At 46.1% G+C, this 20172-nt stretch overlaps 2 protein-coding genes across 2 annotated transcripts in view; one reads left to right on the forward strand and one right to left on the reverse strand.

The window, feature by feature from the left end:
- LOC110125017 (chymotrypsin-like elastase family member 2A) lies at nucleotides 1-18480 on the forward strand. Its single transcript, XM_020873845.2, has 8 exons — nucleotides 1-40; nucleotides 306-394; nucleotides 6049-6146; nucleotides 7928-8056; nucleotides 10283-10419; nucleotides 13155-13300; nucleotides 14472-14624; nucleotides 18463-18480. The coding sequence occupies exons 1-8, from the start codon at nucleotides 1-3 to the stop codon at nucleotides 18478-18480; spliced, it is 810 nt and encodes a 269-aa protein (XP_020729504.1).
- CASP9 (caspase 9) overlaps nucleotides 17518-20172 on the reverse strand; it is a 25841-nt gene continuing 23186 nt past the window's right edge. The window contains exon 9 of the mRNA XM_020873843.2: nucleotides 17518-19689. Within this exon, the coding sequence (XP_020729502.1) occupies nucleotides 19600-19689 (90 nt within the window). The 3' untranslated portion in view covers nucleotides 17518-19599. The remainder of the gene's footprint in view (nucleotides 19690-20172) is intronic.

The raw sequence follows: 20172 nt of genomic DNA on the forward strand, positions 1-20172 counted from the left end.
ATGATCAGGGCCTTACTGCTGTCTACGTTGGTGGCTGTAGGTAAGCCCTGTCGCCCAGAGGCACTTTTCCAGCCTCCTGATGGAACTCAGGATGGGACCTCCCTGCACCCACTGGATTCAGTCCTGTGGTTGTAAGAAAGCTGGAGTGAAATTTCAGAAAAGTGCAACAAAGGGTAGGATTCTACAACCTGTAAGGATCCTTCCAGAATAGGGATTCTCTATTTGGGGGTTGGGAATTCAGGAAGTGTGGGGTAAATTGTTTGGGTCACTGCTTCCTGGGTTTACAACCCTTTCTCTTTCTACAGCTCTCAGCTGTGGGGTCCCCACTTACCCACCGCAACTGTCCAGAGTGGTTGGAGGTGAAGATGCGAGGCCCAACAGCTGGCCCTGGCAGGTGAGTCCCCCCTACTCTACCTCTTGCCTCCCTCTCCTTACATCCATAACATCAGCCCTTTACCCTCCACCACAGGGCCTACTGCACTGGCAAAAATGAGGATTGGTGGGGACTCAAAGGGCAGGATGGGGGAATTCAACAATAAAAAATACATTTCTGTGCCCTTGGTCAACCTTGGGGGTGGAAGGAGAGGGGCCTTCTCTAACGTGGATAAAGATCTGCCCTAGCCTACAAACCATCCACACAAATTCACAAATACATTCTTTCTGTTAACCAATCAGATGCTTGCTTACAAATATATTGTTATCTGAGAATCCATTCATCACTCTCTATGCAAATATTCCTTGCTTTCAGGAACAAATCAGTGCTATTTTATGCAAATTAATTCTTGACTACAGGCAAATCGATGTTACCAATAAAGTAAATGCCTCCTTACCTTGAAACAATTCTAACAATAAGGTGACTAAAAATGCTGGGTGGGGCACAGGCACAAATTACTAGGACCTGTTAGTGGTAGGACTCATGAAAGAAATATGTGAGGCTTCAGTTCAGTTCAGCTCAGTTCAATCACTCAGTCGTGTCTGACTCTTTGTGACCCCATGAATCGCATTACGCCAGGCCTCCCTGTCCATCACAAACTCCCGGAGTTTACTCAAACACATGTCCATCGAGTCGGTGATGCCATCTAGCCATCTCATCCTCTGTCGTCCCCTTCTCCTCCTGCCCCCAATCCCTCCCAGCATCAGGGTCTTTTCCAATGAGTCAACTCTTCGCATGAGGTGGCCAAAGTATTGGAGTTTCAGCTTCAGCATCAGTCCTTCCAATGAATGCCCAGGACTGATCTCCTTTACGATGGACTGGTTGGATCTCCTTGCAGTCCAAGGGACTCTCAAGAGTCTTCTCCAACACCACAGTTCAAAAGCATCAACTCTTCGGCACTCAGCTTTCTTCACAGTCCAGCTCTCACATCCATACATGACCACTGGAAAAACCATAGCTTTGACTAGACAGACCTTTGTTGGCAAAGTAATGTCTCTGCTTTTTAATATGCTATCTAGGTTGGTCATAACTTTCCTTCCAAGGAGTAAGCGTCTTTTAATTTCATGGCTGCAATCACCATCTGCAGTGATTTTGGAGCCCCCAAAAATAAAGTCTGTTACTGTTTCCACTGTTTTCCCATCTATTTCCCATGAAGTGATGGGACCAGATGCCATGATCTTAGTTTTCTGAATGTTGAGCTTTAAGCCAATTTTTTCACTCTCCTCTTTCACTTTCATCAAGAGGCTTTTTAGTTCCTCTTCACTTTCTGCCATAAGGGTGGTGTCATCTGCATATCTGAGATTATTGATATTTCTCCCGGCAATCTTGATTCCAGCTTGTGCTTCATCTAGCCCAGTGTTCCGCTTACACTGACATAAATAAATATAGTAAAGTCTATCTTATCTGACATGATTGGGATTGAGTAATAGGCTCAGTGGTAAAGAACTCTCCTGCCAATGCAAGAGACCTGGGTTTGATCCCTGGGTCAAGAAGATGCCCCAGAGAAGGAAATGGCAACCCACACCAGTATTCTTACCTGGGAAATCCCATGGACAGAGGAGCCTGGTGGGGCTACAGTCCATGGGGTTGCAAAGAGTCAGACAAGACTTAGCGACTAAACAACAAATTGAAAGGTTAGTTATAGATAAATTATTAGAAATCACACATATATCCTTTAAAACTTATTTTAATTGAAAACTTGTAAATACACATCAGGCACCAATCTATCTTGTATAAATCATCCCCACAATATATCATCTGTAATTCCATTTCTTTATTTCTTTTTCATTTAATTCCATTTATTTAAAGTAGAGTAACTGACTACGAGATACTCAAGAAGCAATCTGACAGCCCTTCCATATTGTGATTACCTTTTTTTCTCAGTTTTTCAGTTTTTTCATCTATGCCTAATTCACAGCAATGTTTTAAAATTCATGGTTATCTGGTCTCTTCCAAGCACTTACCTTAGTTTCCATGTAAATCACAACTATCTTTTAGAACTCATATTTCATTGATTACATATTTAATTAATACACATAATTACAATATGAGTACAACTGGCATACACAGGTTTGGGAGCAGAAAGGTTGAGTGGGGTGAGTTTACAACATAAGTGAGTGCTCAGAGTGCCCCATGAAGCCATCAGTAGGTTTCATGGAGGGAATGCAACATCCATTCATCTTCCCTTCAATTAGGAGAGCTTCAGTCATAGATAGTGATAGACAATTTGCAATTTATGTATTGGATTGGCCACAAAATTCATTCATATTTTTCTGTAAGATGTTACCAAAAGAAAACCCAAACGAATTTTTTAGCCAATCCAATACTTAGCTCTGTGTATTTTTGCCAGTTCTACTTTTCTCACACTCCCACAATATATTTTTTCTGGGAAGTTGGAAGAGGGGGCCCATACCTCCCCCTTAAGTAGAGGTCACCCTTGTGCTGAGAATCAATCAATGCTGCCTACCAAAATATCTCCTCACCCTCTGGACCATTTGCTCCACCTCTGTACCACTTGCTGACACAAACGTATCCTTGTCTTGGGAACCAACTGATGCTAGTCTTAGAAGAGTCTCACTACACTTCCTGCTTCTGCTTCCCTAGGAGATTTTTTTTAATCAGGATGGGTGGGCAGGTCAAGCAGGGTGGGGACCAGGGTGAGGCAAATGAGACACTCACTTTGGGGGCAAAAGTTAAGGAAGCACCACAAAACTCAGTAACCAAAATGAATTTTTAATGCAATATTTTTTAAAAATCAAATTCTATCATAATGAACAAAATATCAAAATTTAAAACAAAGCCAATATTTTAAACAAATATAATTTGCTCTGCATTGACTGAGAGGTCTCTTCTGTTCCACACTCATCTCAAGATAATGATTCTAGGTCACAATCCACTAGACACTGGAAAATAAAGTGCTAGATGATTTAAAATTAAAGTGGGGTGTGTAGGACTTCCCTGGTGGCCCAGTGTTTAAAACCCCTCACCTCCACTGTAGGGGGCATGGATTCTAACTCTGGTCAGGGAACGAAGACGCCACATGCTGCAGGGCATAGCCAAAAAAAAAAAAAAAAAAGATAATAATAAAGTAGGATGTGTAAAGTTTCCACATAGATTCTGGAGCCAGACTATTCATACTATGTCACATACTGGCTGTACAAGTGAAGCAACTCAATTTACCTTTCTCAGTGAGTAATATTAAAAATATACGGCACCACTTATGATGTGGACCATGTTGTACAAATTTCTATTCACTGCCTTAGTTTATTCGTCTGTAATGTGGGGATAATGTGCTTCATGAGATTACTGTGATTGTGATGTGAGCTTATTTACAGTCTGAGCTCAGAACAGTGTCTAGTATATGGTAAGTTTTCAAATTATTAGACATTTAAAGTGTTAGCTATTATGATTATTAATCATCCCAAGAGCCCTAGACAAGCATTATAATCCCCATTTTCTAGACAAGGTAACTGGGGCTCAGCAAAGTTATATAATTGACCAAAGTGACCCAGTTAGCCTGAAGGAAAGTACAGAGTCAAATTTGGTTTAACCTTTGCTCTTGCGGCCACATTTTGCTCCCCACAAATTATATGTTTACACATTATTTCAAATTTTCACATCGGTAGGGTGATTTCCATCTATTTGGAGATTTTGGGGTGGGGCATCCTTTTAGGTATCTTTTTAATTTTGTCTAATTTTAAGCATTGTTTTAAAAAAGTCAGTTAATCTAAGTCCCCTTAATGTGAAGCAAACAAGAAAATGTCATGGGGATAATCAGAAATGATGTTTGGAGAAAAGTAGCATCACCCCTGCTCTTCCTCCCCAGGAACCACGGTCAGAGCAGGCAGTGCTCTCTGTCACCCCCCTCCCTTCTATTTGGCCGTGGTAGGAACTCCAAGGGGAAGGAGATGGGACAGCTCCCACAGAGACCCAAATGGTGCCAAATGCAACCACCTTAAAGTTCCAATCCGCACCTATTAAACTATCAAATCTAAGTAGAAACAAGTTTTTCTTTAAAAAAAAAAAAGTGGAGGAGTCGTCAGGGGTACACTTAAGTATTTTCATATTCCTATGAGTGGATTTAGTCTTCAAGGAAAAACTGAAGAGCAATAGGTGACAAGTTCAGCAAGAGAGACCAGACACTTGCCCTGGTGAGTCCATGTTCATTCATTCCCTCATTTTCTGATTAACTCACTTGTTCAATTTATTAAGGACCCACTATGAGACAGGAACTGTTCTAGGCACCTGGAATATAGCAGTGGAAATAAAATTCACAGAGCTTATGTTAAAGTGGGAGAATGAGACTGTGAACAATTGAATGGGCAAATTCATAACATCAGGTGATGTTAGACACTATGATGAAGAGCAAAACAGGACAAGAGGAAAGAACTGTGTGTGTCCATATGTGTGCATGGATGTGTAAGGATACGCGTGTACACTTGTGTGGACATGAGTGTGCATACTCTTAGATAAGGTGGTCACAGAGAACCTCACAGAGAATGTAACCTTGAGCACAGACCTGCAGGAAGTGAAGGAGAAAGCTATGCTAAGACTTTAGAGAAGATTAGTTCAGAGAGAGGGAATAGCAATTGCAAAGGCTCTGAGGCAGAAATGAGCTTGTTGTGTTTCCAGAACCTCATGGAGGTCAGTGTGGCTGGAGCAGAAAGGGGAATGAGAGCCTGTAAGGTGGGGGTGGTCATGTAGAACCTTGTAGCGCATTGTACAGTTTAGAGGTTACATGGTATGAGAGAGGAAGCCACAGGCAGGTCAGAGCAGAGGAGAAACATAATTAAGCTCACATTTTAAAAGGATCATTCTGCCCACTATTTACAGCGGGTTTGCCATTTACCAAGACAAGAAAACTTAAGGAAAGCACAGATTCGGGGAGTGGATGGGGGGAGCAAAATTTTGCTTTACACATATTAAACTGGAAGAATATGTCCTGAAGAAATAGCTCCCAAGAAAGGAAAAATCCCAACAAGTCGCACTGCAGAAAGATATTCAAAACAATTACTTCCTGGACTTCCCTGGCAGTCCAGTGGTTGAGACTCCCCACTTCCAACGCAAGGGGCGTGGCTTCCATCCCTGGTTGGGGAACGAAGATCCCACGTGCCCTGCAGCACAGCCAAAAAAAATTTTTTTTAACTAATTACTTCTTAATAGTGTTTTTATTTACATTTTTTTTTCTCCATTTATTTTTATTAGTTGGAGGCTAATTACTTTACAGCATTGCAGTGGTTTTTGTCATACATTGAATTAGCCATGGATTTACATGTATTCCCCATCCCGGTCCCCCCTCCCACCTCCCTCTCCACCCCATCCCTCTGGGTCCTCCCAGTGCACCAGGCCTGAGCACTTGTCTCATGCATCCAACCTGGGCTTATTTACATTTTTGACATTTTGCTCATCATAGATTTTTTTGTGTGTTGATTTTCTCAAGATTATTAAAATGCTATGTAGCTGGACTGCAGAGTTTCTTCGTGCCCCCTTAGATTTTGCACCTGAGGCAAGTGTCTTGCTTGCTCAGCTTCCCTTGCCCCCACTCCCGGGCCGGGATGCTGCAGAGCAGAGGGCCCGGCCCCTTCAGCTATGGGATCACCTGTGCTTCTTCCCAGGTCTCCCTGCAGTACAGCTCCAGCGGCCAGTGGCGTCACACCTGCGGAGGGTCTCTGATAAAACAAAACTGGGTCCTGACAGCAGCCCACTGCATCAGGTAATTGCTATTCCCCCGTCTCCCCACCCGCTCACCCTACTGGCCAGCACTCGTCTCTCAGAGTTAGAGCCCAGATGGCGCAAACCACCCCATATATAGGAGCATCGCAGATAACCACTTCCTTGGCCAAGAAATACGCTCTCTTCGATCTGTGGTTCAGTCTGTTGGTCAGTTGATAGACCCACATATATGATATGGATTGACCATCCTGTGCGGGGCACTGATGGGAACTATTGGGGGGAGAGGCCCATTTCCTGCCCTTTTGGGGCGAACTAGATTTGGCCTCTGGATCTGGAACTGGGTTCCCTTGAGCGACTTGAATGACTTCTTCAAGTCTCAATACCATCACTGGCAAAAAAGCAGATAACAATACTTGCAGTAATTGTGGTTTAGTCGCTCAGTCGTGTCTGATTCTTTGCGACACCATAGACTGTAGCCTGCCAGGCTCCTCTGTCCAGGGGATTTTCTAGGCACAAATACAGGGGTGGGTTGCCATTTTCTTCTCCAGGGGATCTTCCCAACCCAGGCATTGAATCCGTGTCTCCTGCGTTGGCAGGCAGATTCTTTACCACTAAGCCACCGGGGAAGCATCCATGGGTATTTAGTGTGGATTCAATGAGATGATGCATTAAACGGGCCAGCACAGAATAAGTGCTCAATAAAAGTGAAACTAGCACCATTATAAAGGCCCACAGGGAAAGGAAAGGCTCTGTGACATCTGTGGTTCACCTGTCCTCTTCCTTCGCTACAGCCTCTGCTTAGCTCACCCAGGCTGGCGCTCACTGGACTTTCCACTGGGCCAGTGAGACACTCTCACTGTCAGGGGCGGTCCCTTCTCTCCACCTAATTTACAAGTTCTGTGAGGTGGTGGGGGAAATCACAGAGGTCTGGGATTCAGGAGTCCTGGTTTCAGCTCTGAGTTGTCACTAACGAGCTGGAGAGTAAGACTTTGGACCAGTTAGTCCTTCCTAAGCCTCAGGCTGGCTTCCTAGGCGGTTCAAGGGTAAAGAATCCGCCTGCCACGCAGGAAACACAGGAGATGCAGGTTTGATTCTTGAGTCAAGAAGATCCCCTGGAGAAGGAAATGGCAACCTACTGCAGTATTCTTGCCTGGAGAATCCCATGGACAGAGGAGCCTGGCAGGCTACAGTCCATTGGGTCACAAAGAGTCAGATACAATTGAGCGACTGAGCGCACACACACACACACACACACACACACACAAGCAAGCCTCAGGTTCCCCATTTAAAAACAGGAAATGAGGAGTTAAGCTAAAAAAAATGGCCTTGGGAACTTCCCTGTAGTTAAGACTGTGCTTCATTGCAGGGAGCACAGGTTCGATCCCTGGTCAGGGAAATTCTGCATGCCATATAGCTGTGGCCAAAAAAGATAATAAAATTTAAAGATTAAAATAAAAAATGCCCTTTAAGTCAAATGACTACGGTTATCTGTATCCATCTCACTTCCCTTATAGTAATATAGAGCTTATATTATTATAACTTTTATTTTATATTATAGTTTACAGTTGGCATAAGGTAGTTGTAATTACTGTTTTGTTGTAGTTATTATGTTATGTTGCAACTAACCGATTGCCCCAAGGAAAGAAAAATTCCCAGTGCCAACTAGTGGCTCTTGGAGCAGGAGCTGGTTCGGGTTGGCCAGCACTGTCCAGAGCTGGTCTCTAACCAGTACATTCACTGGGGTGTCCCAGCCCACAGGGCTCAGAGAGAGGAAAGGACAGCCCAGAGCTCACCTTCCCTGCCCGGCCCCCTCTCTTCCAGCTCCTCCAGGACCTACCGCGTGGTGGTGGGCAGGCAGAGTCTCTCCACCAGTGAGTCTGGCTCACTGACCGTCGCCGTCTCCAAGTCCGTGATACACGAGAAGTGGAACTCCAATCAGCTCGCCCAAGGGTACGTTCTGTCTGGGTGCACTTGCAGGGTGGGTTGGCAGGCACACAAACTGGGGGTGGGCTATCTCACAGAAAAAAGTGGGCGCCGTCCCATCCTTTGCTCCTTCTGTAGGGAGGGGGGAGAGGTTCTTGGCCCCAAAGATGCCTGGACTGGCGTGTGACTGGGGGGGGGGGGGGCAACCTAGATCTCCTGCCAGTAAAGTCTACAGGGTTCCCATCCACCCCAGGCACACACTGACCATGGATTTATTCTGTGCCAAATCCTGAGGACACAGAGATGGATCTACAGGCCCCATGACTGGGAATGGAGTCCAAGAGCAGAGTGGGACATGGTCCCTCCTGCCTTCCTCCACCCTGTGCCTCCTCCCAACAAGATCTTTTAAACACAAAGACTCCCTGATGCCCTGCAAGGGAGCCTCGGTAAAGGACACAGGAAGCTAGTCAAGGGTTCAGAGCTCTGCAAAACCCTAGTGATGGTTCCCCGACCAGCAGGGAGACTACTTCACCCCTCAACTTCTTAGGCGAGCACATGCCACCCCATGCTCACCCTGAGCCTTTGGTGACCATCCGCCCCACCCGTGTTCCACATACCACACTGGGTGCTGGACGCATAGAGGTGCACAGGCCACTGCAGCCACTCTCAGGGAGCCCATGGCCAGAAGCGTGGCTGTGAGGCAGTGTGGGGGGTGGTTAAGGAGACTGCTGGCTTAGATATGAATAACGACCATGTGGCATTGCTGGCATCTCCCCACCAGGGACAGAAAGTTATCTTCCCTTTTCCTGCTTCCCCATCACCATTCTAGAACCCAGAAGTATCCATCATCCTCTCCCATCCCCCCAAAGCACATCTGCAGTTCCAGAAGGGCCTTTAGAAAGAAGAACCCCAGCCATCTCTTCAAATTTGCGTAATTTAACCACACACAAGGCCTCTTCTGCAGTTCAAGATGCCACTCTTGAATGACTGACCAGAAAGCTCACTCACCAAATCTTCTGATGACTCTACGTCACAGCCCAGGAGAGAGCAGAGGATGCCCTGTGGCCGTAACTCTCCGCGCTCTTTCATCTGGGCAGCCTGCTGTGGTCCAGCACTGATGATGGCTAAGAAAGGATACAAGGAGTCCGTGAGTCATAAGTCAGTCTCTGCCCCCAAAGGGACTAGTCTACTAGATGAAACACACACAGACAAGACACTAGAAAGCCATAAAATGACACAAAATGTGTCCAGAGAAGCTTTAAGAGATGGGAAGGAGATGGCTGGGCAGAGAGTGGAGAGAGAGATTTTTAGCTACATATGGCCTCTCTGCATGGCCTCTCCATGTGGCCTTGGCTTCTTCATGGCACAGAGGTTAGGATCCCAGAAAAGAAATCTTGAAAGATCAGACAGAAGCTTCATCTCTTGTCATGACTTAGTCTCAGAAGTAACATGGTGTCACTTCCTAAATATCACAGGCCCCCCATCCCCAGCCAGGAGGAAGAAACTGAGACCCTCAACTCTCAGTGGACAAAGTGTCAACATCACATTGCAACAAGCACCAATAGGTGGGAGATCTCATTGCAGCCATCATGGAGAATGTGATCCGCCAATTGCTAAAAGTTTTCTAGACAAGGACATGAAACTCAAGGATAAATCTGACAGCAGAGCTCAAGGTGGAAGAGAGAGTGAAGAATAAAAGCAAAAAGTTCTTTCCGTCTGAACATCTGCTGTTTTCTAAACCAAACACAGGAAGTACAAGGCCAGCATGGACATCACCAAGCCATCATGGATTTATTCCCTTGCTGATCCTGGAAAGAACGTCAGAGTCCTTGTCAACACAGCCTGCCAGGCAACTAATCCATCAGAGTGGACTTTGCAAGACAGACCTACTTGCCCTCTCTGTTTTAAACAGTCCCCTGAAAGGCCTTTAGAAATTTAAGTTCCTGGGGGAACTTCTCCAGTGGCGCAGTCGTGAAGACTCTGTATTTCATTGTAGGGAGTGTGGGTTCAATCCCTGGTGGGGGAACTAAGATTCCACACGCTGCTGAATGTGGCCAAAATTTTCTTTTAAATGCAATCTTGGGGTTTAACCATAGCTGCTCCCAATCCCTCGTAACCCCAACAGAAGGAAGATTCAGCATCAGTCCGGCCGGGGACAGGGTTCAGTGATCCCAGCTGGGGCTCGAATCAGAAATATAACTGGGACAGAACCAGTCAACCCTCTGGTTATGGTCTGCTTCTTTTCCAACCCAGGAACGACATTGCCCTGCTCAAACTGGCCAGCTCTGTCCCCCTGACTGACAAGATCCAGCTGGGCTGCCTGCCGCCTGCTGGCACCATCCTGCCCAACAACTATGTCTGCTACGTCACGGGCTGGGGAAGACTGCAGAGTAAGTGGGTGCTGGGAGCCCCATGGCTCCCAAGGGAGGGGGGCGATGTCACCCCTGTTCAGTCAGGGGTTTTCTCTCCACTCATCCTCCAAGGAGTCTGGAAGAAGTGCCTGCTGCCTTGGAGAAGGAGGATAGTGTGGACAGATAAGGGCTTCCCAGGTGGTTCAGTGGGTCAAGAATCCACCTGCAATGCAGGAGACGAGATGCAGGAGACAAGTGTTCATCTCCAGGGTCAGGAAGATCCCCTGGAAGAGGGCATGGCAAACACTTCAGTACTCTTGCCTGGAGAGTCCTATGGCAGAGGAGCCTGGTGGGCTAAGGGCCATAGGGTCACATAGAGTTGGACACAACTGAAGAGACTGAGCACGCACACATGCACGCACATAGATAAGAATTCAGAATGCCTGCGTTCAAATCCCAGTTCCTCCACTCACTTGCTGTGTGGCCACCTGCAGATTGCTTAGCCTTTCCAAGCTGAAGTTTCCTCATCTGTAAAATGGGGATAATAATAGGCTCTGTGTCACAAGGTTGTTGATAATCCATGGGAAGCACTTAGACCAGTGCCTGGCACATGGTGCGATGTGTTAGCTGTTGTCACTGATACCATGACTACATGACATCTGGCATGGAAGTCCCTCCTGTGACCCAAAGCCAGAGCCTAAAACAGCATTCACCCCTGACCTCAGGATTCTACAGCTCCACAAAGGTCCCCCCTTCCCATCTCAAACCTCACTCGTCATGTGCCGCCTGACCTTGCCACTCAGACTCTGACCACGTGTGGGTCTCCTTTTGACATAAGCCCTAAGGGTCAGAAATCCAATGACAGTAAGGCACTAAGAAGGAGCAGAGGACTTGCCCTCCTCTTGTGAAATCACCAAAGGTTTGGAAAATTCTAGGAAGGCCCATGCACATAAGTGGCTGTTTTTTCTCATAACGACAAACCTGTAAGTGACACTTTTTTACAGAGATACATCGACACACATACACTCAAATTGACATCACCCTCTTGCCTGGCTTATCTGCAAAAACAGGACCCATGGACACTTAGCAGAAGTGAGAAGTGGAGATGTATCTCTTACTTATTGAGATACAAATTCAGTCATTCAGTCACTGGTTCATTTATCAGAAAACACCCAGGCAGAATGTATTTCACTGGAGGCAACAAGAGCCAGGGAAGGGTCCAAGTGCTTGATTTTATTCTCATCTATGTTGGCCACTAGCTGTGTAAACTTGGGCAAGCCATGTTGGAGCCTCACTTTCCTCCTCTGTAAAATGGAAATACAGTTGGTGAACATTAAAAGAGATGGGAAAATGCCCATATACTTACAAAATGTAACACAGGTTAGAATAGAGTTAATTAGAGTGCTCTTGGGAAAACTGCTTAACTTCTCTTGGCTTCAGTGTCACAGCTGTCAAAATAGGAATAAATATCTATCATGAGGATTAGCATAGTATTTGAAAAGCCTAATAAAATGCAAGTGAAGAATACTATTAAGCCTGGCCATTAGTAGCAGTGGTGATAGTAATGAAAGTGTGATGGCAGTGTCATTGGGAACAATTAGGAAAGCTCTACTTTCAACACATTCAAATATTTTTCCCAACCTGGGGCTCCAAATGCCAGCAGGCTCATTGTCATATTTAAGGTAAGTGGTAGAAATCCATGGAGCCAACTCAGTCAAAAGGGGAGTTTGTTATAAGGATTTAAGAGATTCAGTGTTCACCTTCAGCCACGAAATTATAAGAAAATACTTACTCCTTGGAGGAAAAGCTTTGACAAGCCTAGATAGTGTATTAAAAAGCACATCACTTTGCTGACAAAGGTTCATACAGTCAAAGCTATGGTTTTTCCAGTAGTCATGAACAGATGTGAGAGTTGAACCACAAAGAAGGCTGAGAGACAAAGAACTGAAGCTTTTGAACTGTGGTGCTGGAGAAGATGTTTGAGAGTCCCTTGGACAGCAAGGAGATCAAACCAGTCAATCCTAAAGGAAATCAACCCTGAATTTTCCTTGGAAGGACTGATGCTGAAGCTGAAGTTCCAATACTTTGAACTCCTGATGCAAAGAGCAGACTCACGGCAAAAAAACCCTGATGTGGGGAAAGATTGAGGGCAGAAGGAAAAGGTGGTGACAGAAGATGAGATAGATGGATGGCATCATCAACACAATGGACATGAGTTTAACCAAACTCTGGGAGATAGTGAAGGACAGGAAAGCCTGGTGTGCTGCATTCCATGGGGTTCTCAAAGAGTCAGATGCAACTAAATGACTGAACAACGAGAGACTCAGTCAAGGGCAGAGAGAGCCAGGCTTAACGAACAGAAGAAAATTGGACACTGAAAGATTGTTAGAAACTCAGGAAACCCTCTCTCAGAATTTCTTTTCCTCATGGGTCTATTTCGTCCTTCTCTCCCTAGAAGAAAATGGTGGCCACTACCAACAATTCCCAGATTTATATCCTCTCTGGCTGGGATTTCTTAGTCCCAACCCCAAATTCCCAGGAAAAGGAGCTCATTGGCTTAGCTGGAGACAGGTGTTCACCCCTGCACCAATCAGCAGTGACCAATCAACTGTGAGGATACAGTGTAGGCAAATTGACTGCTTCCATGGCAACCCTATGGATGGAGGGAAGTAAGAGGGACCAGAGAAAAAGGGGCTGGGCATAAAATTCAGTAGGCATCCCCTACTTGCTTTTTCCCTTTGTCCCTGTAACACCTTCTCTCTTGTCTCATGCAGCCAACGGAGCTCTTCCTGACATCCTGCAGCAGGGTGAACTGCTGGTTGTGGACTATGCCACATGCTCCCAATCTAGTTGGTGGGGCAGCACTGTGAAGACCAATATGATCTGTGCTGGGGGTGACGGCGTGACCTCCAGCTGCAATGTGAGTCCAGGAAGTCATCCCCTCCCAACAAAATGGAGCTGAAGGTGGGGAGAGTGTGTCGGGGTCCTAGACTCCATCCTCCCACCTGCGGGCAGAAGTGCTAGGAAGCAGCTTCACATGGTTGAGACCCTGACCTTTGCCCTTGCAGTCTCCAGAAAAGATGTTTTGAGATTCTCCTTGTAATAGTGTCTACCCTCTCACTGCTGGAAAGTCCTGCCTTGAGTTCCATTGAGGTCTCTCATTACTGTCATCAATCTTATTCTTTCCCTCTTTGTCGGAAGAGAGACAAGGGGACCTATTTGCTGAGTCAGTACCTTTCTGAGATGATTTCAAGTCTATCTGTTGAATTAACCCCATTCATGTCTGTCGCTTCAGGGTAGCTACCACACAGACTTTCTAGACACACCATCTTAACCAAACAGACTTGCTATGTGGCGGACTTTGCAGCCGACTGAGCACAGAGCAGGAAGGAGCCTCCTGTGTCCTTCAGATCAAACTGGAGACCTCCACTTTCTGCCCATGCAGACCGGCTCCCAGGAAACGCCCTCAGTGGGAGGAAACTCCCGATGGTGGTGGAGTGCATGCTTTTCTAATTCAGGGACACATCTCACCCCCTTCACTTATTGCCTGCACAACCTCAGACTGAGAGGTTTTGCTTTTCTCTTCAGTGAAATGGTGTGTGTGTTTGCCACTCAGTCGTGTCCAACTCTCTGCGACCTCGTGGACTATAGCCCTCCAGGCTTCTCTGTCCATGGAATCTCCAGGCAAGAGTACTGGGGTGGGTTGCCATTCCCTTCTCCAGGGGATCTTCCTGACCCAGGGATCGAACCCAGGTCTCCTCCATTGCAGGCAGATTCTTTACCATCTGAGCCACCAGGTAGCAACACTTACCTCGTAGATTTTTGTGAAGATGAAATGGAATAAGACCTATAAAGTGCTCAGCACCATTCCAGGCACCCAGAAAGAGCAAGGGCTAGTGCCTATCAGTATTATGGTGCCATCTTGAGCTGTGACTTCGAGGGCTGGCCTCAGGGAACTTGGCGACCCACGTGGAACAATATAAATACACTGCCGATGTGTAAAACAAGGGCTCTGAAGAGCAGCCCCTGCCCCTCCCATCCCCCTGCCCAAGCCCCCAGGCCCCTCCTGACACAGCTCTGTTCCTCCCCAGGGGGACTCCGGTGGGCCACTGAACTGCCAGGCGGATAACGGCCAGTGGCAGGTGCATGGCATAGTCAGCTTCGGGTCCTCCCTCGGCTGCAACTACTACCGCAAGCCCTCCGTCTTCACCCGGGTCTCCAACTACAATGACTGGATCAATTCGGTAAGAACTGGACAAGCCGTCAGCCCCGCAGGCCCCGCCCTGCTCCGGCCCAATGAAGGTCATGCCCACCTAAGTTCTAAGAATCCCCTCCCTCTTCCTGAGAGCTAGAAACTGCAGACTTGGGCAACCTCCACAGGGCTCCCCATGGGCCTTGACAGTTTCTGTATAAGTTGAGTGAAAAGGCACATGGAGGATGGCTTTGTCCAAAGAGGTTGAAAATAAAGATTACTCCTCCAGCATTAAGAGCAGTTTTCCTAGGATTCATGGAGTATTTTACTTTTCTTTATCTACATGTAAGCCCAGACCCCACTGCTCAATGCTACCTTTATCTGCAAAGCCCAAAACCCAATTATTTGAGTCCCCCACAGACTTGTTGGAAACTGGTCCTAAAGAGCAGTGTTAAACCTTAATGACCCTGATTAAGTGATACATAAGAGTTAGTTACCCCCACTGTAAATTTACATTTAATTTTATGTAGAACCTCTGATGTAAAATATCATTGCAACTTTCTTAGATAATTACAGGAGAGGTAAGAGATTTTCAGAGGCAAAATGACTTCTTGAATTCAGGAAAAGAGAACCAAACTGTTTTTTTAAAAAAGCTGAATCACATGCTCTGGGGTTACATGTGTGCTGTGCGGTGCTTAGTCACTCAGTAGTGTCTGGCTCTTTGTGACCCCACGGACTGTAGCCCACCAGGCTCCTCTGTCCACGGGGATTCCCCAGGCAAGAATACTGGAGTGGGTTTCCATGCCCTCCTCCAGGGTATCCTCCCAACCCAGGGATCGAACACAGGTCTCCTGCACTGCAGGCAGATTCTCTACCATCTGAGCCACCCGGGAAGCCTTGGTTATATATTCAAAAAGCCATATCTGTGTTAATGGGGAAAGGTCTATCATAGGTTATTTTATAGCCCAAAGTAACAAGACTAATATATGTTATTAGCTGGTAGATAAAATTTTTATAAATTTTTATAAATTTATATAATCAATGCTTGTTTATAGTGGTAGAATTTTTCATTAAAATCAAACAAGTTTAAAAAATAATAAAAAATAAACCAAAGGGTCCCCCAGATATTCTGTAGGGTGACCAATCATCTCAATTCGCCCTGGACAGGGTTTCCTGGGATGCAGGACTTTGTGTTTCAGACCAAGACAGTCCAGGAGCTGAGTTGGTCCCACTACAACTATGACTGTGTCCCCAAAGAGCTTGATCCTGTGAGCACAAAATCAGTTCCTCACAAACTTTCAAACCAGCTCAATTCCTATTTTTTTAAAACAACGAATAAACATTCATTTATAATGGAAACCAGAAAAAATTGTATTAAAAAAAACAAAAACTAGCACCAATCTTGGGAGCCGCCATGGATATAATCAACAGTAGGTGGAAACAGCCAGAACATGGAGAGATGGCACAAGAAGGGCAGGCCTGGGGGTTACGTGGGGGAGGGATAAGGTGTCATGCCTGAAGATGGATGTTTGGGAGAGGGGGGAAGAGGAGGACACTGTGCTGATTGGGGGCACTTTTTTTTTTCTATTTTTGTTTGCACTGGGTCTTCCTTGTTATGCGCAGGCTTCCTGTAGTTGCAGTGAGCCGGGGCTACTCTCCAGTTGTGATGTGAGAGTTTCTCATTGCAGTGGCTTGTCTTGTTGCAGAGCATGGGCTCCAGCAGTTGCAGCACATGGGCGTAGTTGCCTCTTGGCATGTGAAATCTTCCTGGACCAGGGATCGAACCCATGTCCCCTTGCATTGGCAGGGGGGCACTTTTTTACCCACCCCCCAGCATTGCCACCACCTCAGTTTGCTCTTCTGTAAAATGGGACTTGAACTAGATCAAGACTCACTCAACTCTTTTAGGAGACAGAACAAGTGGGAGTTGTAGTGTCAGAGCGCTCAAAGAAGGGAAAGTTGGCATCTGATTTCATTATTTTAAGTTGAATTTACGGAGAGCTGTTTAATTAAACCAAACCAACACTCCATTATAAAATCAAATATGACACCACAGCCGTGAGCATGCGGTCCCAGGAGGAAGACAGCACTGTCAAATGGGCACTGTCAAAACAAGCAGGTGGCTGTCTCCGAGTTTTCCCATTAATACTTGCCGGCTCCTTGCTCATTTGTCTGTCTGTTGGCGTTTCCTTTGCCAACAAGTGGTTATAGGCACCAGAGGGTCCAAAAAAGTTTGTTGGAGAAAAATGTAAAATCAAGAAGAGAGTGAGTGGCCATTAATTTACAAAATTTTTTTCAGTCAACTGGGGAAAAACTATGATCTCATCTTGGCAGAGGAAAACCCGAGTGCGACTTTGGAGGTGCCACCAGCATTTCAAAGGAGCCTGGCCCAAGACGGATTAGACGGGAGGATAAGTAGGGTGTTTTGCAGCCAAATCCGGGGATGCTCTCCAGCCCCAGCTGCTGTGAGTCACCAGGCAGCTGACCCCGGCAGCACCTCGGGGGCCCCAAGCAGGGACCGGCAGCGACTGTCCTGTCTTCTGGTCCCAATATCAGCTGCTCCCAGCCACGCACACACGCACAACAGAGCAGGCCTCTGCTGACAGCCTGGCCAGATGTCAGAGGGAATCAACAGGGGAAACAGGGCTTGCAAGGCAGCTGGGCAAGGGTCCTGTGTTCCCGGGACAGCAGTCAGGGTAGGCACATGTGCCCGTGACAGGTTCCAGGAGCAGCAGAGCCAAGCTGCCAGCTGTCCCCTGGGGGAGGCCACCCCGGCAACTGCAGAGGGGCCAGTGGAACCTTGCCGTGGTCCCAGCCTGGGCCACACTGTGTGCAGCCTGGAGTTCCAAATCCAGACAGGTGACGAATCAAGGCCAGGAGCTGCAAAGTTGACAGGAGACAGGTGGCCAGGGGCATTCATCTTTTCAACAGCTATTCAATGAATCATCAGTATTCACCAGCTTTATTTTTATTTTAGAAGGTAATACATACTCTTGGTAAAAAATATGAAAAGAATATAGGAGTGTATCAAGTCAAAAAGTAGACGCCCCTCATTTGTATAACACCTGCAATCCCACCATCCAGAGATAATCATAACTAACACTTGGTGTGTGGTCTTCTTGATTTATTTAGGTGCCTCTATAAAATATCTATATACGTACATATAAACACGCTGTCTTCTAACCAAAAATAGGATTTTACTTCTCATACTGTTCTGCAACTTGGTTTTTTCACTTAACACTGTATCGCACTATACATGTGAGCCCATAGATATCTATTCATTCTAATTAAGATTCCATAGTATGAATATAATGAATGAAGCTTTCATCTCTTTTCCTATTTTCCCCTCTTATATGGCTGCAATGAACATCCTTGGACATACATCCTTGCACTGGCCATAGTCTCTATGCTACACAGATCCTGCAGCATCAAAGGATCATGGAGTTGGCACGTTAGAATGTTTAGTAGATGCCAAACAGCTTCTGAAAACAGGTTATAGCCCCTTCCATAGCACACAACAGTGCCTGGCAAACAGCAGCAATTGTTAACAATTTTGGGCCTCTCAAATCTTTGAGAAACAAATCACATCTACAAACATGCCCATCCATACATTTGGCATGTAACTTTTAAGAATTCCCAGCCCCACTCCACCTCCGCCCTGAAGCCGAAACTGAACTGCTGGCTAAGACTCCTTTTTTACAGGAAATCCATTTAAAGCTGTGATGACATCTTTTCTCCCAAGCATCATTAGAGCTCCTGGGGAGAACTGCTTCAACTCCAGCTGCCTGATTCACACAGGCAGTGCAGAGTGGGGAGGGAGAAAGCTGGGAATCTGCACACAAGGCTTGCTCTGCTGAGTTAATCTAATTATTTTCTTGTGTGTCCTGCAGGTGATTGAAAATAACTAACCACCAAAAGTCCCTGGGACTGTTTCAGACTTGGAAAGGTCACAGGAGAAAAATAACAATAAAGTGACAACTACTTGAATCACATCTTGGTGAGAGTCTTATTAGAAAACTGTACTTGTGTTTAAGGCCCTGAAAGCAAGAAACAGGCTCAGGGTCTTTAAGCTGAGCTTATAGGCTCAGCAGGTGGGTGGGGGATGGGGGGTACAAGGGTCCTGAAGCCAGGAAGACACAGGCTGGACTGAAGAAGGCCCAAGTCTGCCCATGTCTCTCCACTGGTTAATTGTGTTCCGCAGACAAGTGACTTAACCTCCCCCAACACACGGCTCCCACCCCAGTCACTTCTTGGGATGGGATAAGGGGTTCAAAAGAGATAAGAGCTGGGGAAATATTTCCCAAAAAGCCATAGTCTCCTTTATATAAAAGAAACAATAAAAAGTTAGAGCAAAATAAGGGGGAAATGGGTGAAAGTCCATATTCACCTTTTTTTTTTTAAGAACACTGCAATATAGAAAAACTTGATAATTTTTAAAATTTCATTTAGGGTTTACAAATTCTAGCTCTTCAGACTCTGGTAGCCCTAAACTGATCTAAGAGAGATGCTAGTTTGTTTGTAGCCAAAATTCCCTATAGATCAGTGGTTCCCCAGTAGGGGTCTATGAGGAAGATTCGGCAATGTCTGAAGACATGTTTGGTTGTCAAGACTCAAGAGAGGTGGATGGAGGCCAGGCTGCTCAACATCCCACAGTGCACAGGATGGCCCTACAACAAAGGATTCTCTGGCCCGATTGTCAGCTGTGCTGAAGCTGAGAAGCCCTGATGTAGAGAAAACAGGGGTCACAGGCCACAGCCACGAGCCATGAATGGGTCACGGGCAGAAAGCCCCATAGTGTCCACGGCGTTCTGCTCCTCCTCCTCCATGGCTGGTCATTTGGCTCCAACTTGGAAGCTACTAGGACTGTCTGCAGCCCGTGGGGAAACAGCAGAGCCTCTACCGGCTACAGAATCCTCCGATGGATGTCAGCCACAGTTGCAGAAAAGTCCAGGCCTTAGCCACAGCCAGAGCTGGAGCAGGAAAGTTTCAGGGTGAACAGTAAGGCAGGGTGAGGGGTCCTGATCTCATTATGTTTTAAAGAAAAGTTTTTTCCGGAGAAAATTAAAACAGCCAGGGATCTGTTTGTAAGTTCCTTTCACTGAAACAGCATTAGCGACCTGTGAAAACACAACCACAGGGAGGCCTGTGAGTTCTCTCCACTGAAAGAAGAATTCCAAAGGGGGAATGCCAAGTCAGAACTTCAAAAACAACTCTAGGGACTTCCCTGGTGGTCCAGGAGTTAAGACTTCAACTTCCACTGCAGGAGATGCAGGTTTGATCCCTGGTCAGGGAGCTAGGATCCCACATGGCTTGTGGCCAAAAAACCAAAACAGAAAACAGAAGCAATGTTGTAGCAAATTCAATAAATGCTTTAAATATGGTCCACGTCAAAAAAAAATCTTTAAAAAATAAAATAAAACAAAAAACAGCTCTGGCTGCAGCTTTCTTGAGTGTGTGTATGTGTATGTGTGTGCTGGGCGGGGTGGCGGAGATAAGGGAACAAGCATCTCAAGTTTAGAAAAGTTAAAATTCGCCATAAAAATAACAAAATAATGCCACTTGCAGCAATATGGATAGACTTAGAGATTGTCATACTAAGT

This window comes from Odocoileus virginianus, chromosome 11 (genome assembly GCF_023699985.2).
Source record: "Odocoileus virginianus isolate 20LAN1187 ecotype Illinois chromosome 11, Ovbor_1.2, whole genome shotgun sequence".
NCBI classification, from domain to species: Eukaryota; Metazoa; Chordata; class Mammalia; order Artiodactyla; family Cervidae; genus Odocoileus; species Odocoileus virginianus.